The sequence below is a fragment of the Littorina saxatilis genome, linkage group LG11 (assembly GCF_037325665.1).
Source record: "Littorina saxatilis isolate snail1 linkage group LG11, US_GU_Lsax_2.0, whole genome shotgun sequence".
NCBI lineage: Eukaryota > Metazoa > Mollusca > Gastropoda > Littorinimorpha > Littorinidae > Littorina > Littorina saxatilis.
Genome location: NC_090255.1, coordinates 43,968,908 through 43,989,311, shown reverse-complemented (window position 1 = coordinate 43,989,311; position 20,404 = coordinate 43,968,908). Strand labels below are relative to the sequence as shown.

At 47.0% G+C, this 20,404-nt stretch overlaps 1 protein-coding gene and 1 long non-coding RNA gene across 2 annotated transcripts in view; one reads left to right on the top strand and one right to left on the bottom strand.

Annotated features, from left to right (window-relative positions):
* Positions 1-20,404, top strand: part of LOC138980558 (uncharacterized) — a 401,185-nt gene that overhangs the window by 210,397 nt on the left and 170,384 nt on the right. The gene's annotated exons all lie outside the window — the stretch shown is intronic.
* LOC138980552 (uncharacterized) overlaps positions 3,266-20,404 on the bottom strand; it is a 58,765-nt gene continuing 41,626 nt past the window's right edge. Inside the window, exons 11-13 of the mRNA XM_070353439.1 lie at positions 13,252-13,281; positions 7,894-7,923; positions 3,266-6,103 (exon numbers count right to left, since the gene is read on the bottom strand). Coding sequence (XP_070209540.1) covers positions 5,994-6,103; positions 7,894-7,923; positions 13,252-13,281 — 170 coding nt within the window. The 3' untranslated portion in view covers positions 3,266-5,993. The remainder of the gene's footprint in view (positions 6,104-7,893; positions 7,924-13,251; positions 13,282-20,404) is intronic.

The following is a 20,404-nucleotide window of genomic DNA, read 5'->3' as shown; positions in this document are numbered from 1 at the left end:
GTAGATATGTGGCTGGTTATGTGTGAGAATGTAAATAATTGTGTGTGTGTGTGTGTGTGTGTGTGTGTGTGTGTGTGTGTGTGTGTGTGTGTGTGTGTGAGTTGTGTCTGTGTGTGCATGACAGTGTAATGTACGTATGTATGCATGCATGGTGATGTGTGTCTGCATATGTGTCTGGTTGGTTTTTATTTTATTTTTACCGTGCCGTGTCAAGATGAAATCCTTTTGCAAAATTGGTGAATAAATATCTTGTATCTTGTATCTTGTATCTTGTGAGGGATAACACAAGTAGGTTTGCTTTTTGTGCGACCCATAGCACGCTGCTCTTGTAACTGCAGTCAGAGAGATAACGCATGTGCGACCCATAGCACGCTGCTCTTGTAACTGCAGTCAGAGAGATAACGCATGAATGTCCAAAAGACTAAAAAATAATATACTCTCGTGTTTAAGGAACTTTCGTTCCTTCTCTCTTTCTTTATTTCCTTCTTTCTTCCTTTCTTTCTTCTTTTCTTTCTGCCGCCTTTCTTTAACAACACTTCATAGCCCGGAGCAAACCCAGATATTGGCAGGTCAATATCACGAAAGCCAAAGAAGGCAGAGAGACACCGTTCCTGCCTTTAAATCCATGGCACAGAGCCAGTAGGCTTTCACGATAACCAATGACAGACAACTTGTCTGACAAAACACTTGATCAAACAAACGCAAACGCGACGGAAACCAAAATGGCAATCGTTTATTATTCTGACCAAACATCGTCTGGGCAATTAAATCAGAACCACGTGATTTGCTTATGGCGCTGAAGGACTGCTGGGGTAAAAACAAACTGTCTTGCTTGTTTGAGGAACATGCTTAGGGTCAGGGAAATCATCCGAATTGTTCTGTCGTTTGCAGCTTGGCACTCCCCCTGGTGGCGAAAGGAGAGAACTCGTATGAGCAAGCAAGTTTATTGTTTCGAAGAAGAAAACAACGAATAATGTTCTGCGCAGGTGCTGACATGATAGGAAATGTGATGACTCCAATACCTTTTGTAAAATATTGTTTCGAAAGTGAGAAACTTGTTAAAGTTCAGATTTGGACGTTTATGTCTTTATCAAAGTGTATGTTACGTATTGTTGCGACAGGAAGTTTTGAGGCATTTTTAGTTTTCATTATTTGCAATGGTATGGTTTTCAGAAACCCAATGTATGATCCTCCGGAGGATGAATTACGTTTACTAGTTTGTGTATTATTCCTCTTCTGTTTTGATTAAAATTGTCTTCGTCATGGTGCCGTTACCCGTACAAAGTGACTTCTTACTGACCCATCCAGCTATTCATCCAACAAGCCACCCACCTATCAATTCAACCCCCAACCATTCACCTATTCATCCATCCATCCATGCATCCATCTATTCATAAGTGTCAATATGCTTATGATTTTCTTCGGCTAGGCTCAGCTATTGTAGACTCCATCTTATAGTTGTTTCCCATTCGTCTTTGTGATTCAATGTATTTTACAGTTTTTGATTGCTTTTCATTTGTATCTGTCTGTTTCTTTTAATTGTGTCGTTGGTTTCGTGTGCATGTGTTTTGTTTTATTATGTTTTTATTTGTCATTTATGTTTGTTTCCATTTGTGTGATTCCATTTTTATTCTATTATAATTTGGTGTATTTCAGTTTTGGATTGAAAAAGATCTTTTAGTTTCAGTTTTTGAGTTTAAAAAAAAATGTGGGTAAGATGTGTGTGTGTGTGTGTGTGTGTGTGTTTGTTTGTGTGTGTGTGTGTGTGTCTGTGTGTCTGATTGTGTGTGTGTCTGAGTGTGTGTGTGTGTGTGTGTGTGTCTGAGTGTGTGTATGTGTGTGTGTGTGTGTGTGTGTGTTTATGTGTTTATTTGTGTATGTGTTTATGTGCTTTGTTTTATTTTGGTTTACATTTGTTTCCTTAAGTTTAATTCTGCCTTTTGTTTAAATTTGTTTTTTAATTAATACATTTTTTTGTTTCAAGACCCCTTTCATTGCAGTTTTTGTAGCATATTTTATACTAGAATGAATACCCGCTTCGCCGGGTATCCGGCTTCGCCGGGAAGAAGTAGAGTCGAATGATATCCGGCTTCGCCGGGAAGAGGTAGAGCCGAATACCCAAGCCAGGTAGAAGTAGTAGAGGAATACCCGGCTTTGCCGGGATGAAAGCGTTGTGGACAGTGACCTTCTAAAAACAGTAACGGGAATATCCGGCTTCGCCGGGATGAAAGCGTTGTGGACAGTGACCTTCTAAAAATAGTAACGGGAATATGGATTGACGCCACACGAAGGAAGGGAGATAAACGCAAAACACTGGAGAAGATAAGGAAGAGTTACTGGGAATGGATCTGGGAAGATGAACAGAAAACCAAAATCGGTTCAGCGCTGCGCGCTGAGAGCACGTGTTGAAAATTATCATCGACCAGGTTGTGTCCGGGGTCTACCTGAGTATGCCCACCAAATTTGAAGCAGATCCATCGAGAACTTTGGCCGTGCATCGCGAACACACACACACACACACACACAGACACAGACACACACACACACACACACACACACACACACACACACACACACACACACACACACACACACACCCATACACACACACACACAAGTCGTATATATATATATATAGATAATTTGTTTCGCTTGTATTCCGTTCTTATGTACGCTATTTCATTTTTTTTCTTGTTCTTTCTTTTTCTTGCTGCGTTTTTTTTCCCAACCAAATGCAAAGGCCATTGTACCCATCAGTCGCAGGATGAGCCGTACTGCAAAGTTGACATGTCTTTGTAAAGGTTAATAATATGTTTCTGACATGCCCGCCGTCTTCCGCATTCCGAAATGTCAGGCATATATGACATGCGAATTGTCCACGGAACAATCCGGATGAAATCAGCATGGGTTGTCAAGTACAAAGTTGAAACAGAATTCTGTCAACAGATAATGTCTTTGTCGTTGTGGCGAATGTGAATGCCACGTTGAAGCGAGTTAAGTTTAGTCCATGGATTTCTCCAGGAAACGTAACTCCAGGGGAGGTGTGGTGCAGCTGTGTGTTTGTGAGTGACAGATACAGAGGCAGCAAGAAAGACATGCACAGAAGAGGGGAAACTATTGTTTACAACAACATTAACGCCAGTACCACACACTCGCACACACAAACACACCCACACACACAATCGCACACGCACACCCTCTCTCGCACACACACACACACACACACACACACACACACACACACACACAATTATTTCAAGATAAGTCATGTTATTATTTCTTTTTATTTGAACTTGGAAAGCTGTTTCAGAACATCTCAAAATGTTGTCCGGGCTGATAATTATACACAAGACCATTAGTAAGTCTCGCTCCACGTTCTACTGGTTGACATCTATGCTATTTAGAGTACGCTAAAATATACTACACTGTAATACGCTGCTTTGGTGCAAAAATAACTCTTGAGTTTTGAACTCTCTGTAGAATCAATAATTTAATGAAGAAGTATGTACAATGTGGTGTTCACAGATGGGGAAACTGCACATGTAAGTGTTCTTGGCGTACCTCGACTTTGTGTTGGTTATTTGGTGTTTAACGTCCCTTCATGGACAGTATGTGACGTGAACTTGTGTGAGTCGAAAGTTGTGTTTTTTGTGTTTTTGTGAGTCGGAAGTTGTGGTTTTTGTTTTTTGTGTTTTTGTGAGTCGGAAGTTGTGGTTTTTACATTTAGTCAAGTTTTGACTAAATGTTTTAACATAGAGGGGGAATCGAGACGAGGGTCGTGGTGTATGTGTGTGTGTGTGTGTCTGTCTGTGTGTGTGTGTGTAGAGCGATTCAGACTAAACTACTGGACCGATCTTTATGAAATTTCACATGAGAGTTCCTGGGAATGATATCCCCGGACGTTTTTATCATTTTTTCGATAAATGTCTTTGATGACGTCATATCCGGTTTTTTATAAAAGATGAGGCGGCACTGTCACACCCTCATTTTTCAATCAAATTGATTGACATTTTGGCCAAGCAATCTTCGACGAAAGCCGGACTTCGGTATTGCATTTCAGCTTGGAGGCTTAAAAGTTAATTAATGACTTTGGTCATTAAAGATTTGAAAATTGTTAAAAAAAATAAAAATAAAAAAAAAAACATCCAAATTTACATTCATCTTATTTTTTGTCATTTTCTGATTCCAAAAACATATAAATATGTTACATTCGGATTAAAAACAAGCTCTGAAAAATAAAAATATAAAAATTATGATCAAAATTAAATTTTCGAAATCGATTTAGAAACAATATCATCTGAATCCTTGTCGGTTCCTGATTCCAAAAACATATACATGTAGATATGATATGTTTGGATTAAAAACACGCTCAGAAAGTTAAAATAAAACGAAGAGAGGTACAGAAAAGCGTGCTATGCAGCACAGCGAAACCACTACCGCGCGAAACAGTCTCGTCAGTTTCACTGCGTTTAGCACGAGCAGCGGACTACGGTCATTGTGAAAAAATGCAGTGCGTTCAGTTTCATTCTGTGAGTTCCACAGCTTGACTAAATGTTGTAATTTCGCCTTACGCGACTTGTTTTTTGTTTGATGTGTTTTTGTGAGTCGGAAGATGTGGTTTTTGTTTGTTGTGTTTTGGTGAGTCGGAAGATGTGGTTTTTGTTTGATGTGTTTTTGTGAGTCGGAAGATGTGGTTTTTGTTTGATGTGTTTTTGTGAGTCGGAAGATGTGGTTTTTGTTTGATGTGTTTTTGTGAGTCGGAAGATGTGGTTTTTGCTTGATGTGTTTTGGTGAGTCGGAAGATGTGGTTTTTGTTTGATGTGTTTTTGTGAGTCGGAAGATGTGGTTTTTGTTTGATGTGTTTTTGTGAGTCGGAAGATGTGGTTTTTGTTTGATGTGTTTTTGTGAGTCGGAAGATGTGGTTTTTGTTTGATGTGTTTTTGTGAGTCGGAAGATGTGGTTTTTGTTTGATGTGTTTTTGTGAGTCGGAAGATGTGGTTTTTGTTTGATGTGTTTTTGTGAGTCGGAAGATGTGGTTTTTGTTTGTTGTGTTTTGGTGAGTCGGAAGATGTGGTTTTTGTTTGATGTGTTTTTGTGAGTCGGAAGATGTGGTTTTTGTTTGATGTGTTTTTGTGAGTCGGAAGATGTGGTTTTTGTTTGATGTGTTTTTGTGAGTCGGAAGATGTGGTTTTTGCTTGATGTGTTTTGGTGAGTCGGAAGATGTGGTTTTTGTTTGATGTGTTTTTGTGAGTCGGAAGATGTGGTTTTTGTTTGATGTGTTTTTGTGAGTCGGAAGATGTGGTTTTTGTTTGATGTGTTTTTGTGAGTCGGAAGATGTGGTTTTTGTTTGATGTGTTTTTGTGAGTCGGAAGATGTGGTTTTTGTTTGATGTGTTTTTGTGAGTCGGAAGATGTGGTTTTTGTTTGATGTGTTTTTGTGAGTCGGAAGATGTGTTTTTGTTTGATGTGTTTTTGTGAGTCGGAAGATGTGGTTTTTGTTTGATGTGTTTTTGTGAGTCGGAAGATGTGGTTTTTGTTTGATGTGTTTTTGTGAGGCGGAAGATGTGTTTTTTGTTTGTTGTGTTTTTGTGAGTCGGAAGATGTTTTGCCCAATTGATTTCTTAAATGACACCGATGTTAATCTGGAAACAAATCCAGCGACAAGCTCCTACTCCGCACAAGAGCATCCAGTCTGCTGATCCGTGGTGTGTGTCCAAGCAGACGGATGGTCTTATTATATTTAAACCTCAGCACAACTGTCATCACTCTCACAAAGGGAATACATCTTTAGAAAAGTGATTTTTTTTAATTTTTTTTTTTTTTATCTTTTCGAAGGGTTCTGAAAGCGGTGAATGCGTAGGGTTCTGAAAGCGGTGAATTTTTTGCAGCTTTTAAGTATGAAGGTAGGGATTTCTCGCTAGTGTATGTCTACATTTTTGTTGGTACGTGTTGTAGTATAGATGCGTGGTGTTAGGGTTGTTAAAGTCGCGACGTTCAGCATGTATTGCACGACTTCTTGCAGTACGTGTGCATATACCCGGGGTTTATGTCACACTGGTCGAAATCAGCCCAGTCGGCGCAGTTCTCATTCTTGTCTTCGCACACTGCAATGGAGAAAGGAGCGTGACTTTACTGGCCCTCTTTGCCTTGGTGACGAAGAAGATGAACAAGAAGAAGAACAAGAATAAGGAAGTGAGAGAGAGAGAGAGAGAGAGAGAGAGAGAGAGAGAGAGAGAGAGAGAGAGAGAGAGAGAGAGAGAGAGAGAGTGAGAGAGAGAGAGAGTGAGATAGAGAGAGAGAGAGAGGAGAGAGACAGAGAGAGAGAGAGAGAGAGAGAGAGAGAGAGTGTGAGGGAGAGAGAGAGAGTGAGATAGAGAGAGAGAGAGAGAGAGGAAGAGAGAGAAAGAGAGAGAGAGAGAGAGACGGAGAAAGAGAGTGAGAGAGAGAGGGGGGGGGAGTGAGAGAGGGAGAGAGAATGAGATGGAGAGAGAGAGGGAGAGAGAGAAAGAGAGAAGGAGAGGGAGAGAGAGAGAGAGGAGGTGAGGTAAGACAGACAGACATAGAAAGAGAGGAGAGACACAGACAAACTGATCATGACAGACAGAGATAAAGAGAGGAGACGGAGAGAGAGACATAGAGTTAAAAAGAGGGAGATCAGTCGAGAGAGAGAGAGAGTAAGGGGGGGCGATTGAAAGGAAGAGAGAGAGAGAGAGGTTGGAGGCTGAGAGAGAGAAAGAGACATGATAGAAGAGAGAGAGATGGCCAGAGGGGCAAAGATAGAGAGAAAGAGAGAGAGGAGAGGGGTCGGAGACTGAGAGACAGACAGACAGACAGACAGAAACAGAGACCATGAGAGAAGAGAGAGAGGGGGAACGAAAGAGAGAGAGAGAGAGAGAGCGAGCGAGCTTCCAAATATCTCAAATCTTCAACAATGTCTTTTATTTTGGCCTAAAATTGGCACTACTCAAATATCGCTTATGACATGGATGAGGGCCCCAAAGGGTTTAAAATCGTGATCGTGATTGGCGATTTTTGACCTTTCTGTGACCGTGATTGCCGAAATTTCCATTTCTGTGATCGTGATGGGACTTTGCCCGTGATCCGTGATGACAAAAAAATCAAGTCTCGTGATCATGATCGTCATTTGTTTTCGTGATCGTGATGGGCATTATTGCAAAGCATTTTATTTTCAACGTACATTTTTCACAGCTGTATCACTCTATGATCCTCTATTCGTCAAGGTGTTCGTGATCGTGAAAACAAAAATCAAGGTAACTGTGATCGTGAAAGCTAAAATTTCCCTTCCCGTGATCGTGATGATACCCCCCCTTTGAGGCCCTCATGGATTACAACATGAGGTCAATTCTAGCCTCATGCCTCTGCAGAACTCTGTCAAAGTGGTTTCCGTTGGCAATTTGATTGGTTCAGCGACTTTTTTGGCGGGAACTATTTTCCAAGTTTTATTTGCGAAAGATTTCCTTATCCTTCTCTTTGGGGTAAAATAATCGGGCCAAATAATCTGATGACGTTTACATTTGTGCGTCACTTCTCTTTTGATGTCATATGGAGAAAAATAAACTCTGTCAAGGCCGCAAAATTGGGAGATTTTTTTCAGTTTCAGTTTCGCTTGATCTTAAGCGGTGGTCTTCTGCATTTAGAGACCAGAACGGGGGTCACCTAAAAAGAGGTGTTCTTGTATCCGAGGTCACGCTAAGCGAGGTTTTCTTAGTCATACAAAGAAGGCTTTAGGTCGGGACCAACACCCTGATTGATGTTATCAGAGGTGTGACCTTAAACGGTAGTGACGTTAACCGAGGAGAACTGTACATGTATCGTCAACCTTGTGACATCAGTTCTAAAACTCAGTCCTTGTAGAATCAGATTTTATACTTACCAGCGTCAGCTGCTGAGCCAACAGTGCCACCTGCAAAATACAATACATTTACTCATCATTGTATCCTGAGAGAGAGACAGACAGGCAGACAGACAGACACAGATAGACAGACAGGCAGAGAGACAGACACAGAGAGACAGAGAAACAGAGAGACAGATAGGCAGAGAGACAGACAGGCAGAGAGACAGACACAGATAGACAGACACAGAGAGACAGACAGGCAGAGAGACAGACACAGATGGACAGACAGGCAGAGAGACAGACAGACAGAGAGACAGACACAGAAAGACAGACACAGAGAGACAGACAGGCAGAGAGACAGACACAGAGAGACAGACAGACAGACAGACAGACAGACAGACAGACACAGAGAGACAGATAGACAGTCAGAGATACAGGCAGAGATACAGGCAGAGAGACAGACAGACAGACAGACAGACAGACAGACAGACATACAGTGAGACAGACACAGAGAGACAGACACAGAGAGACAGACAGGCAGAGAGACAGACACAGAGAGACAGACAGGCAGAGAGACAGACACAGAGATACAGACACAGAGAGACAGACAAGCAGAGAGACAGACACAGATAGACAGACAGGCAGAGAGACAGACACAGAGAGACAGACAGACAGAGAGACAGGCACAGAGAGACAGACAGGCAGAGAGACAGACAGAGAGAGACAGACAGGCAGAGAGACAGACACAGAGACAGACACAGAGAGACAGACACAGAGAGACAGACACAGAGAGACAGACAGACAGAGAGACAGACACAGAGAGACAGACAGGCAGAGAGACAGACAGAGAGAGACAGACAGGCAGAGAGACAGACAGAGAGACAGACACAGAGAGACAGACAGGCAGAGAGACAGACACAGAGAGACAGACAGACAGAGAGACAGACACAGACAGACAGGCAGAGAGACAGACAGGCAGAGAGACAGACAGGCAGAGAGACAGACACAGAGAGACAGACAGGCAGAGAGACAGACACAGAGAGACAGACAGGCAGAGAGACAGACACAGATAGACAGACAGGCAGAGAGACAGACACAGAGAGACAGGCACAGATAGACAGACAGGCAGACAGACAGGCAGAGAGACAGACACAGAGAGACAGACACAGAGAGACAGACAGACAGAGAGACAGACAGACAGACAGGCAGAGAGACAGACAGACAGAGAGACAGACAGGCAGAGAGACAGAGAGACAGACTGGCAGAGAGACAGACAGACAGAGAGACAGACACAGAGAGACAGACACAGAGAGACAGACAGGCAGAGAGACAGACACAGAGATACAGACACAGAGAGACAGACACAGATAGACAGACACAGAGAGACAGACAGGCAGAGAGACAGACACAGAGAGACAGACACAGAGAGACAGACAGGCAGAGAGACAGACACAGATAGACAGACAGGCAGAGAGACAGACACAGAGAGACAGACAGACAGAGAGACAGACACAGAGAGACAGACACAGAGAGACAGACAGGCAGAGAGACAGACAGAGAGAGACAGACACAGAGATACAGACAGGCAGAGAGACAGACACAGAGAGACAGACAGGCAGAGAGACAGACACAGAGAGACAGACAGGCAGAGGGACAGACACAGAGAGACAGACAGGCAGAGGGACAGACAGAGAGAGACAGACACAGAGAGACAGACAGGCAGAGAGACAGACAGAGAGAGACAGACACAGAGAGACAGACAGGCAGATAGACAGACAGGCAGAGAGACAGACACAGAGAGACAGACAGGCAGAGAGACAGACAGACAGAGAGACAGACAGGCAGAGAGACAGACACAGAGAGACAGGCAGAGAGACAGACAGACAGAGAGACAGACACAGAGAGACAGACAGGCAGAGAGACAGACACAGAGAGACAGACAGGCAGAGAGACAGACACAGAGACAGACAGACAGAGAGACAGACACAGAGAGACAGACAGGCAGAGAGACAGACACAGAGAGACAGACAGACAGAGAGACAGACACAGATAGACAGACAGGCAGAGAGACAGACACAGAGAGACAGACAGGCAGAGAGACAGACACAGAGAGACAGACAGGCAGAGGGACAGACACAGAGAGACAGACAGGCAGAGAGACAGACACAGAGAGACAGACAGGCAGAGAGACAGACACAGAGAGACAGACACAGAGAGACAGACACAGAGAGACAGACACAGGGACAGACACAGAGAGACAGACAGACAGAGAGACAGACAGGCAGAGAGACAGACACAGAGAGACAGACAGGCAGAGAGACAGACACAGAGAGACAGACAGGCAGAGAGACAGACACAGACAGACAGACACAGAGAGACAGACACAGATAGACAGACAGGCAGAGAGACAGACACAGACAGACAGACACAGAGAGACAGACACAGAGAGACAGACACAGACAGACAGACACAGAGAGACAGACACAGAGAGACAGACAGGCAGAGAGACAGACACAGAGAGACAGACACAGAGAGACAGACACAGACAGACAGACACAGAGAGACAGACACAGAGAGACAGACAGGCAGAGAGACAGACACAGAGAGACAGACAGGCAGAGAGACAGACAGGCAGAGAGACAGACACAGAGACAGACACAGATAGACAGACATGCAGAGAGACAGACACAGAGAGACAGACAGGCAGAGAGACAGACACAGAGAGACAGACAGGCAGAGAGACAGACAGGCAGAGAGACAGACAGGCAGAGGGACAGACACAGAGAGACAGACACAGAGAGACAGACACAGAGAGACAGACAGAGAGAGACAGACACAGAGAGACAGACAGGCAGAGGGACAGACACAGAGAGACAGACAGGCAGAGAGACAGACAGGCAGAGAGACAGACACAGAGAGACAGACACAGAGAGACAGACACAGACAGACAGGCAGAGAGACAGACAGGCAGAGAGACAGACACAGAGAGACAGACAGGCAGAGAGACAGACAGGCAGAGAGACAGACACAGATAGACAGACAGGCAGAGAGACAGACACAGAGAGACAGACACAGACAGACAGGCAGAGAGACAGACAGGCAGAGAGACAGACACAGAGAGACAGACACAGAGAGACAGACACAGAGAGACAGACACAGACAGACAGACACAGAGAGACAGACACAGAGAGACAGACACAGAGAGACAGACACAGACAGACAGACACAGAGAGACAGACACAGACAGACAGACATAGAGAGAGAGACAGGCAGAGGGACAGACACAGAGAGACAGACAGGCAGAGGGACAGACACAGAGAGACAGACAGGCAGATAGACAGACAGGCAGAGAGACAGACACAGATAGACAGACACAGAGAGACAGACAGGCAGATAGACAGACACAGAGAGACAGACACAGATAGACAGACACAGAGAGACAGACAGGCAGAGAGACAGACACAGAGAGACAGACAGGCAGAGAGACAGACACAGAGAGACAGACAGGCAGAGGGACAGACACAGAGAGACAGACACACAGAGAGACAGACAGGCAGAGAGACAGACACAGAGAGACAGACAGGCAGAGAGACAGACACAGAGACAGACAGACAGAGAGACAGACACAGAGAGACAGACAGGCAGAGAGACAGACACAGAGAGACAGACACAGAGAGACAGACAGGCAGAGAGACAGACACAGAGAGACAGACAGGCAGAGAGACAGACACAGAGAGACAGACAGGCAGAGAGACAGACACAGAGAGACAGACAGGCAGAGAGACAGACACAGAGAGACAGACAGAGAGAGACAGACAGGCAGAGAGACAGACACAGAGAGACAGACACAGAGAGACAGACAGGCAGAGAGACAGACAGGCAGAGAGACAGACAGGCAGAGAGACAGACACAGAGACAGACACAGATAGACAGACATGCAGAGAGACAGACAGGCAGAGAGACAGACACAGAGAGACAGACAGGCAGAGAGACAGACACAGAGAGACAGACAGGCAGAGGGACAGACACAGAGAGACAGACAGGCAGAGAGACAGACAGGCAGAGAGACAGACAGGCAGAGGGACAGACAGGCAGAGAGACAGACAGGCAGAGAGACAGACAGGCAGAGAGACAGACAGGCAGAGAGACAGACAGGCAGAGAGACAGACAGGCAGAGAGACAGACAGGCAGAGGGACAGACACAGAGACAGACACAGAGAGACAGACACAGAGAGACAGACAGGCAGAGAGACAGACAGGCAGAGAGAGAGACAGAGAGAGACAGACAGGCAGAGAGACAGACAGGCAAAGAGACAGACAGACAGAGAGACAGACACAGAGAGACAGACACAGAGACAGACACAGAGAGACAGACACAGAGAGACAGACAGAAAGAGAGACAGACACAGAGGGACAGTAACAGAGAGACAGACAGAGGAGACAGACGAGACAGAGGAGACAGACAGGCAAAGAGACAGACAGACAGAGAGACAGACACAGAGGGACAGTAACAGAGAGACAGACACAGTGTGACAGACACCAGAGAGACAGACAGGCAGAGAGACAGACAGGCAGATAGACAGACAGGCAGAGAGACAGACACAGATAGACAGACACAGAGAGACAGACAGGCAGATAGACAGACACAGAGAGACATACACAGAGAGACAGACAGGCAGATAGACAGACAGGCAGAGAGACAGACACAGATAGACAGACAGGCAGAGAGACAGACACAGAGAGACAGACAGGCAGAGAGACAGACACAGAGAGACAGACAGACAGAGAGACAGACACAGAGAGACAGACAGGCAGAGAGACAGACACAGAGAGAGAGACAGACAGAGAGAGACAGACAGGCAGAGAGACAGACAGAGAGACAGACAGAGAGAGACAGACAGGCAGAGAGACAGACACAGAGACAGACACATAGAGACAGACAGGCAGAGAGACAGACACAGAGAGACAGACAGACAGAGAGACAGACACAGAGAGACAGTAAAATAATCGGGCCAAATAATCTAATGACGTTTACATTTGTGCGTCACTTCTCTTTTGATGTCCTATGGAGAAAAAAAAAACTCTGTCAAGGCCGCAAAATTGGGAGATTTTTTTCAGTTTCAGTTTCGCTTGATCTTAAGCGGTGGTCTTCTGCATTTAGAGACCAGAACGGGGGTCACCTAAAAAGAGGTGTTCTTGTATCCGAGGTCACGCTAAGCGAGGTTTTCTTAGTCATACAAAGAAGGCTTTAGGTCGGGACCAACACCCTGATTGATGTTATCAGAGGTGTGACCTTAAACGGTAGTGACGTTAACCGGGGAGAACTGTACATGTATCGTCAACCTTGTGACATCAGTTCTAAAACTCAGTCCTTGTAGAATCAGATTTTATACTTACCAGCGTCAGCTGCTGAGCCAACAGTGCCACCTGCAAAACACAATACATTTACTCATCATTGTATCCTGAGAGAGAGACAGACAGGCAGAGAGACAGACACAGATAGACAGACAGGCAGAGAGACAGACACAGAGAGACAGAGAAACAGAGAGACAGATAGGCAGAGAGACAGTCAGGCAGAGAGACAGACACAGATAGACAGACACAGAGAGACAGACAGGCAGAGAGACAGACACAGATGGACAGACAGGCAGAGAGACAGACAGACAGAGAGACAGACACAGAGAGACAGACACAGAGAGACAGACAGGCAGAGAGACAGACACAGAGAGACAGACAGGCAGAGAGACAGACAGACAGAGAGACAGACAGGCAGAGAGACAGACAGACAGAGAGACAGACAGGCAGAGAGACAGACAGACAGAGAGACAGACAGGCAGAGAGACAGACAGACAGAGAGACAGACAGGCAGAGAGACAGACAGACAGAGAGACAGACACAGAGAGACAGACACAGAGAGACAGATAGGCAGAGAGACAGACACAGAGAGACAGACAGGCAGAGAGACAGACACAGAGATACAGACACAGAGAGACAGACAGGCAGAGAGACAGACACAGAGAGACAGACAGACAGAGAGACAGACACAGAGAGACAGACAGGCAGAGAGACAGACAGGCAGAGAGACAGACACAGAGAGACAGACAGACAGAGAGACAGACACAGAGAGACAGACAGGCAGAGAGACAGACAGAGAGAGACAGACAGGCAGAGAGACAGACAGAGAGACAGACAGGCAGAGAGACAGACAGACAGAGAGACAGACAGACAGAGAGACAGACACAGAGAGACAGACAGACAGAGAGACAGACAGGCAGAGAGACAGACACAGAGAGACAGACAGGCAGAGAGACAGACACAGAGAGACAGACACAGAGAGACAGACAGGCAGAGAGACAGACACAGATAGACAGACAGGCAGAGAGACAGACACAGATAGACAGACAGGCAGAGAGACAGACAGGCAGAGAGACAGACACAGATAGACAGACAGGCAGAGAGACAGACACAGAGAGACAGACAGGCAGAGAGACAGACACAGAGAGACAGACACAGATAGACAGACAGGCAGAGAGACAGACACAGATAGACAGACACAGATAGACAGACAGGCAGAGAGACAGACACAGATAGACAGACACAGAGAGACAGACAGGCAGAGAGACAGACACAGAGAGACAGACAGGCAGAGAGACAGACACAGAGAGACAGACAGGCAGATAGACAGACACAGATAGACAGACAGGCAGAGAGACAGACACAGATAGACAGACACAGAGAGACAGACAGGCAGAGAGACAGACAGAGACAGACAGGCAGAGAGACAGACACAGATAGACAGACACAGAGAGACAGACAGGCAGAGAGACAGACACAGAGAGACAGACAGGCAGAGGGACAGACACAGAGAGACAGACACACAGAGAGACAGACACAGATAGACAGACAGGCAGAGAGACAGACACAGAGAGACAGACACAGAGAGACAGACACAGAGAGACAGACAGGCAGAGAGACAGACACAGAGAGACAGACAGGCAGAGAGTCAGACACAGAGAGACAGACAGGCAGAGAGACAGACACAGAGAGACAGACACAGAGAGACAGACACAGAGAGACAGACAGGCAGAGAGACAGACACAGAGAGACAGACAGGCAGAGAGACAGACACAGAGAGACAGACAGGCAGAGAGACAGACACAGATAGACAGACAGGCAGAGAGACAGACACAGAGAGACAGACAGGCAGAGAGACAGACACAGAGAGACAGACACAGAGAGACAGACAGGCAGAGAGACAGACACAGAGAGACAGACAGACAGAGAGACGGACACAGAGAGACAGACACAGAGAGACAGACAGGCAGAGAGACAGACACAGATAGACAGACAGGCAGAGAGACAGACACAGATAGACAGACACAGAGAGACAGACACAGATAGACAGACAGGCAGAGAGACAGACACAGAGAGACAGACAGGCAGAGAGACAGACACAGATAGACAGACAGGCAGAGAGACAGACACAGATAGACAGACACAGAGAGACAGACACAGAGAGACAGACACAGAGAGACAGACACAGAGAGACAGACACAGAGAGACAGACACAGAGAGACAGACACAGAGAGACAGACACAGAGAGACAGACACAGATAGACAGACAGGCAGAAAGACAGACACAGAGAGACAGACACAGAGAGACAGACAGGCAGAGAGACAGACACAGAGAGACATACACAGAGAGACAGACACAGATAGACAGACAGGCAGAGAGACAGACACAGAGAGACAGACAGGCAGAGAGACAGACACAGAGAGACATACACAGAGAGACAGACACAGATAGACAGACAGGCAGAGAGACAGACACAGAGAGACAGACACAGAGAGACAGACAGGCAGAGAGACAGACACAGAGAGACAGACAGGCAGAGAGACAGACACAGAGAGACAGACACAGAGAGACAGACACAGAGAGACAGACAGACAGAGAGACAGACACAGAGAGACAGACAGGCAGAGAGACAGACACAGAGAGACAGACACAGAGAGACAGACACAGATAGACAGACAGGCAGAGAGACAGACAGGCAGAGAGACAGACACAGAGAGACAGACAGACAGAGAGACAGACAGGCAGATAGACAGACAGGCAGAGAGACAGACAGGCAGAGAGACAGACACAGAGAGACAGACAGACAGAGAGACAGACAGGCAGAGAGACAGACAGACAGAGAGACAGACAGGCAGAGAGACAGACAGGCAGAGGGACAGACACAGAGACAGACAGAGAGAGACAGACACAGAGAGACAGACAGGCAGAGAGACAGACACAGAGAGACAGACAGGCAGAGAGACAGACACAGAGAGACAGACAGGCAGAGAGACAGACAGGCAGAGAGACAGACACAGAGAGACAGACAGGCAGAGAGACAGACACAGAGAGACAGACAGGCAGAGGGACAGACACAGAGACAGACAGAGAGAGACAGACAGGCAGAGAGACAGACACAGAGAGACAGACAGGCAGAGAGACAGACAGACAGAGAGACAGACAGGCAGAGAGTCAGACACAGAGAGACAGACACAGAGAGACAGACAGGCAGAGAGACAGACACAGAGAGACAGACAGGCAGAGAGACAGACACAGACAGACAGGCAGAGAGACAGACAGGCAGAGAGACAGACACAGAGAGACAGACACAGAGAGACAGACACAGAGAGACAGACAGGCAGAGAGACAGACAGGCAGAGGGACAGACACAGAGACAGACACAGAGAGACAGACACAGAGAGACAGACAGGCAGAGAGACAGACAGGCAGATAGACAGACAGGCAGAGAGACAGACACAGATAGACAGACACAGAGAGACAGACAGGCAGATAGACAGACACAGAGAGACAGACACAGAGAGACAGACAGGCAGATAGACAGACAGGCAGAGAGACAGACACAGATAGACAGACAGGCAGAGAGACAGACACAGATAGACAGACAGGCAGAGAGACAGACACAGAGAGACAGACACAGAGAGACAGACAGGCAGAGAGACAGACAGGCAGAGAGACAGACACAGAGAGAGAGACAGACAGAGAGAGACAGACAGGCAGAGAGACAGACAGAGAGACAGACAGAGAGAGACAGACAGGCAGAGAGACAGACACAGAGACAGACACATAGAGACAGACAGGCAGAGAGACAGACACAGAGAGACAGACAGACAGAGAGACAGACACAGAGAGACAGTAAAATAATCGGGCCAAATAATCTAATGACGTTTACATTTGTGCGTCACTTCTCTTTTGATGTCCTATGGAGAAAAAAAAAAACTCTGTCAAGGCCGCAAAATTGGGAGATTTTTTTCAGTTTCAGTTTCGCTTGATCTTAAGCGGTGGTCTTCTGCATTTAGAGACCAGAACGGGGGTCACCTAAAAAGAGGTGTTCTTGTATCCGAGGTCACGCTAAGCGAGGTTTTCTTAGTCATACAAAGAAGGCTTTAGGTCGGGACCAACACCCTGATTGATGTTATCAGAGGTGTGACCTTAAACGGTAGTGACGTTAACCGGGGAGAACTGTACATGTATCGTCAACCTTGTGACATCAGTTCTAAAACTCAGTCCTTGTAGAATCAGATTTTATACTTACCAGCGTCAGCTGCTGAGCCAACAGTGCCACCTGCAAAACACAATACATTTACTCATCATTGTATCCTGAGAGAGAGACAGACAGGCAGAGAGACAGACACAGATAGACAGACAGGCAGAGAGACAGACACAGAGAGACAGAGAAACAGAGAGACAGATAGGCAGAGAGACAGACAGGCAGAGAGACAGACACAGATAGACAGACACAGAGAGACAGACAGGCAGAGAGACAGACACAGATGGACAGACAGGCAGAGAGACAGACAGACAGAGAGACAGACACAGAGAGACAGACACAGAGAGACAGACAGGCAGAGAGACAGACACAGAGAGACAGACAGGCAGAGAGACAGACAGACAGAGAGAGAGACAAGACAGACAGACAGACAAACAGACAGGCAGGCAGAGAGACAGAGAGACAGACAGACAGACAGGCAGAGAGACAGACAGACAGAGAGACAGACAGGCAGAGAGACAGAGACAGAGAGACAGACACAGAGAGACAGACACAGAGAGACAGATAGGCAGAGAGACAGACACAGAGAGACAGACAGGCAGAGAGACAGACACAGAGATACAGACACAGAGAGACAGACAGGCAGAGAGACAGACACAGAGAGACAGACAGACAGAGAGGCAGACACAGAGAGACAGACAGGCAGAGAGACAGACAGAGCTAGACAGACAGGCAGAGAGACAGACACAGAGACAGACACAGAGAGACAGACAGGCAGTAGAGACAGACAGGCAGAGAGACAGACACAGAGAGACAGACAGACAGAGAGACAGACACAGAGAGACAGACAGGCAGAGAGACAGACAGAGAGAGACAGACAGGCAGAGAGACAGACAGAGAGACAGACAGGCAGAGAGACAGACAGACAGAGAGACAGACAGACAGAGAGACAGACAGGCAGAGGGACAGACACAGAGAGACAGACACACAGAGAGACAGACACAGAGAGACAGACACAGAGAGACAGACAGGCAGAGAGACAGACACAGATAGACAGACAGGCAGAGAGACAGACACAGAGAGACAGACAGGCAGAGAGACAGACAGGCAGAGAGACAGACACAGATAGACAGACAGGCAGAGAGACAGACACAGAGAGACAGACAGGCAGAGAGACAGACACAGAGAGACAGACACAGATAGACAGACAGGCAGAGAGACAGACACAGATAGACAGACACAGATAGACAGACAGGCAGAGAGACAGACACAGATAGACAGACACAGAGAGACAGACAGGCAGAGAGACAGACACAGAGAGACAGACAGGCAGAGAGACAGACACAGAGAGACAGACAGGCAGATAGACAGACACAGATAGACAGACAGGCAGAGAGACAGACACAGATAGACAGACACAGAGAGACAGACAGGCAGAGAGACAGACACAGAGAGACAGACAGGCAGAGAGACAGACACAGATAGACAGACACAGAGAGACAGAAAGGCAGACAGACAGACACAGAGAGACAGACAGGCAGAGAGACAGACACAGAGAGACAGACAGGCAGAGAGACAGACACAGATAGACAGACAGGCAGAGAGACAGACACAGAGAGACAGACACAGAGAGACAGACACAGAGAGACAGACAGGCAGAGAGACAGACACAGAGAGACAGACAGGCAGAGAGACAGACACAGAGAGACAGACAGGCAGAGAGACAGACACAGAGAGACAGACACAGAGAGACAGACACAGAGAGACAGACAGGCAGAGAGACAGACACAGAGAGACAGACAGGCAGAGAGACAGACACAGAGAGACAGACAGGCAGAGAGACTGACACAGATAGACAGACAGGCAGAGAGACAGACACAGAGAGACAGACAGGCAGAGAGACAGACACAGAGAGACAGACACAGAGAGACAGACAGGCAGAGAGACAGACACAGAGAGACAGACAGACAGAGAGACGGACACAGAGAGACAGACACAGAGAGACAGACAGGCAGAGAGACAGACACAGATAGACAGACAGGCAGAGAGACAGACACAGATAGACAGACACAGAGAGACAGACACAGATAGACAGACAGGCAGAGAGACAGACACAGAGAGACAGACAGGCAGAGAGACAGACACAGATAGACAGACAGGCAGAGAGACAGACACAGAGAGACAGACACAGAGAGACAGACACAGAGAGACAGACACAGAGAGACAGACACAGAGAGACAGACACAGAGAGACAGACACAGAGAGACAGACACAGAGAGACAGACACAGAGAGACAGACACAGAGAGACAGACAGGCAGAGAGACAGACACAGAGAGACAGACACAGAGAGACAGACAGGCAGAGAGACAGACACAGAGAGACAGACACAGAGAGACAGACAGGCAGAGAGACAGACACAGAGAGACAGACACAGAGAGACAGACAGGCAGAGAGACAGACACAGAGAGACAGACACAGATAGACAGACAGGCAGAGAGACAGACACAGAGAAACAGAGAAACAGAGAGACAGACACAGAGAGACAGACAGGCAGAGAGACAGACACAGAGAGACAGACACAGAGAGACAGACAGGCAGAGAGACAGACACAGAGAGACAGACACAGATAGACAGACAGGCAGAGAGACAGACACAGAGAGACAGAGAAACAGAGAGACAGACAGCCAGAGAGACAGACACAGAGAGACAGAGAGGCAGAGAGACAGACACAGAGAGACAGACAGGCAGAGAGACAGACAGACAGAGAGACAGACAGGCAGAGAGACAGACACAGATAGACAGACAGGCAGAGAGACAGACACAGATAGACAGACAGCCAGAGAGACAGACAGGCAGAGAGACAGACAGGCAGAGAGACAGACACAGAGAGACAGACAGACAGAGAGACAGACAGACAGAGAGACAGACAGGCAGAGAGACAGACACAGATAGACAGACAGGCAGAGAGACAGACACAGAGAGACAG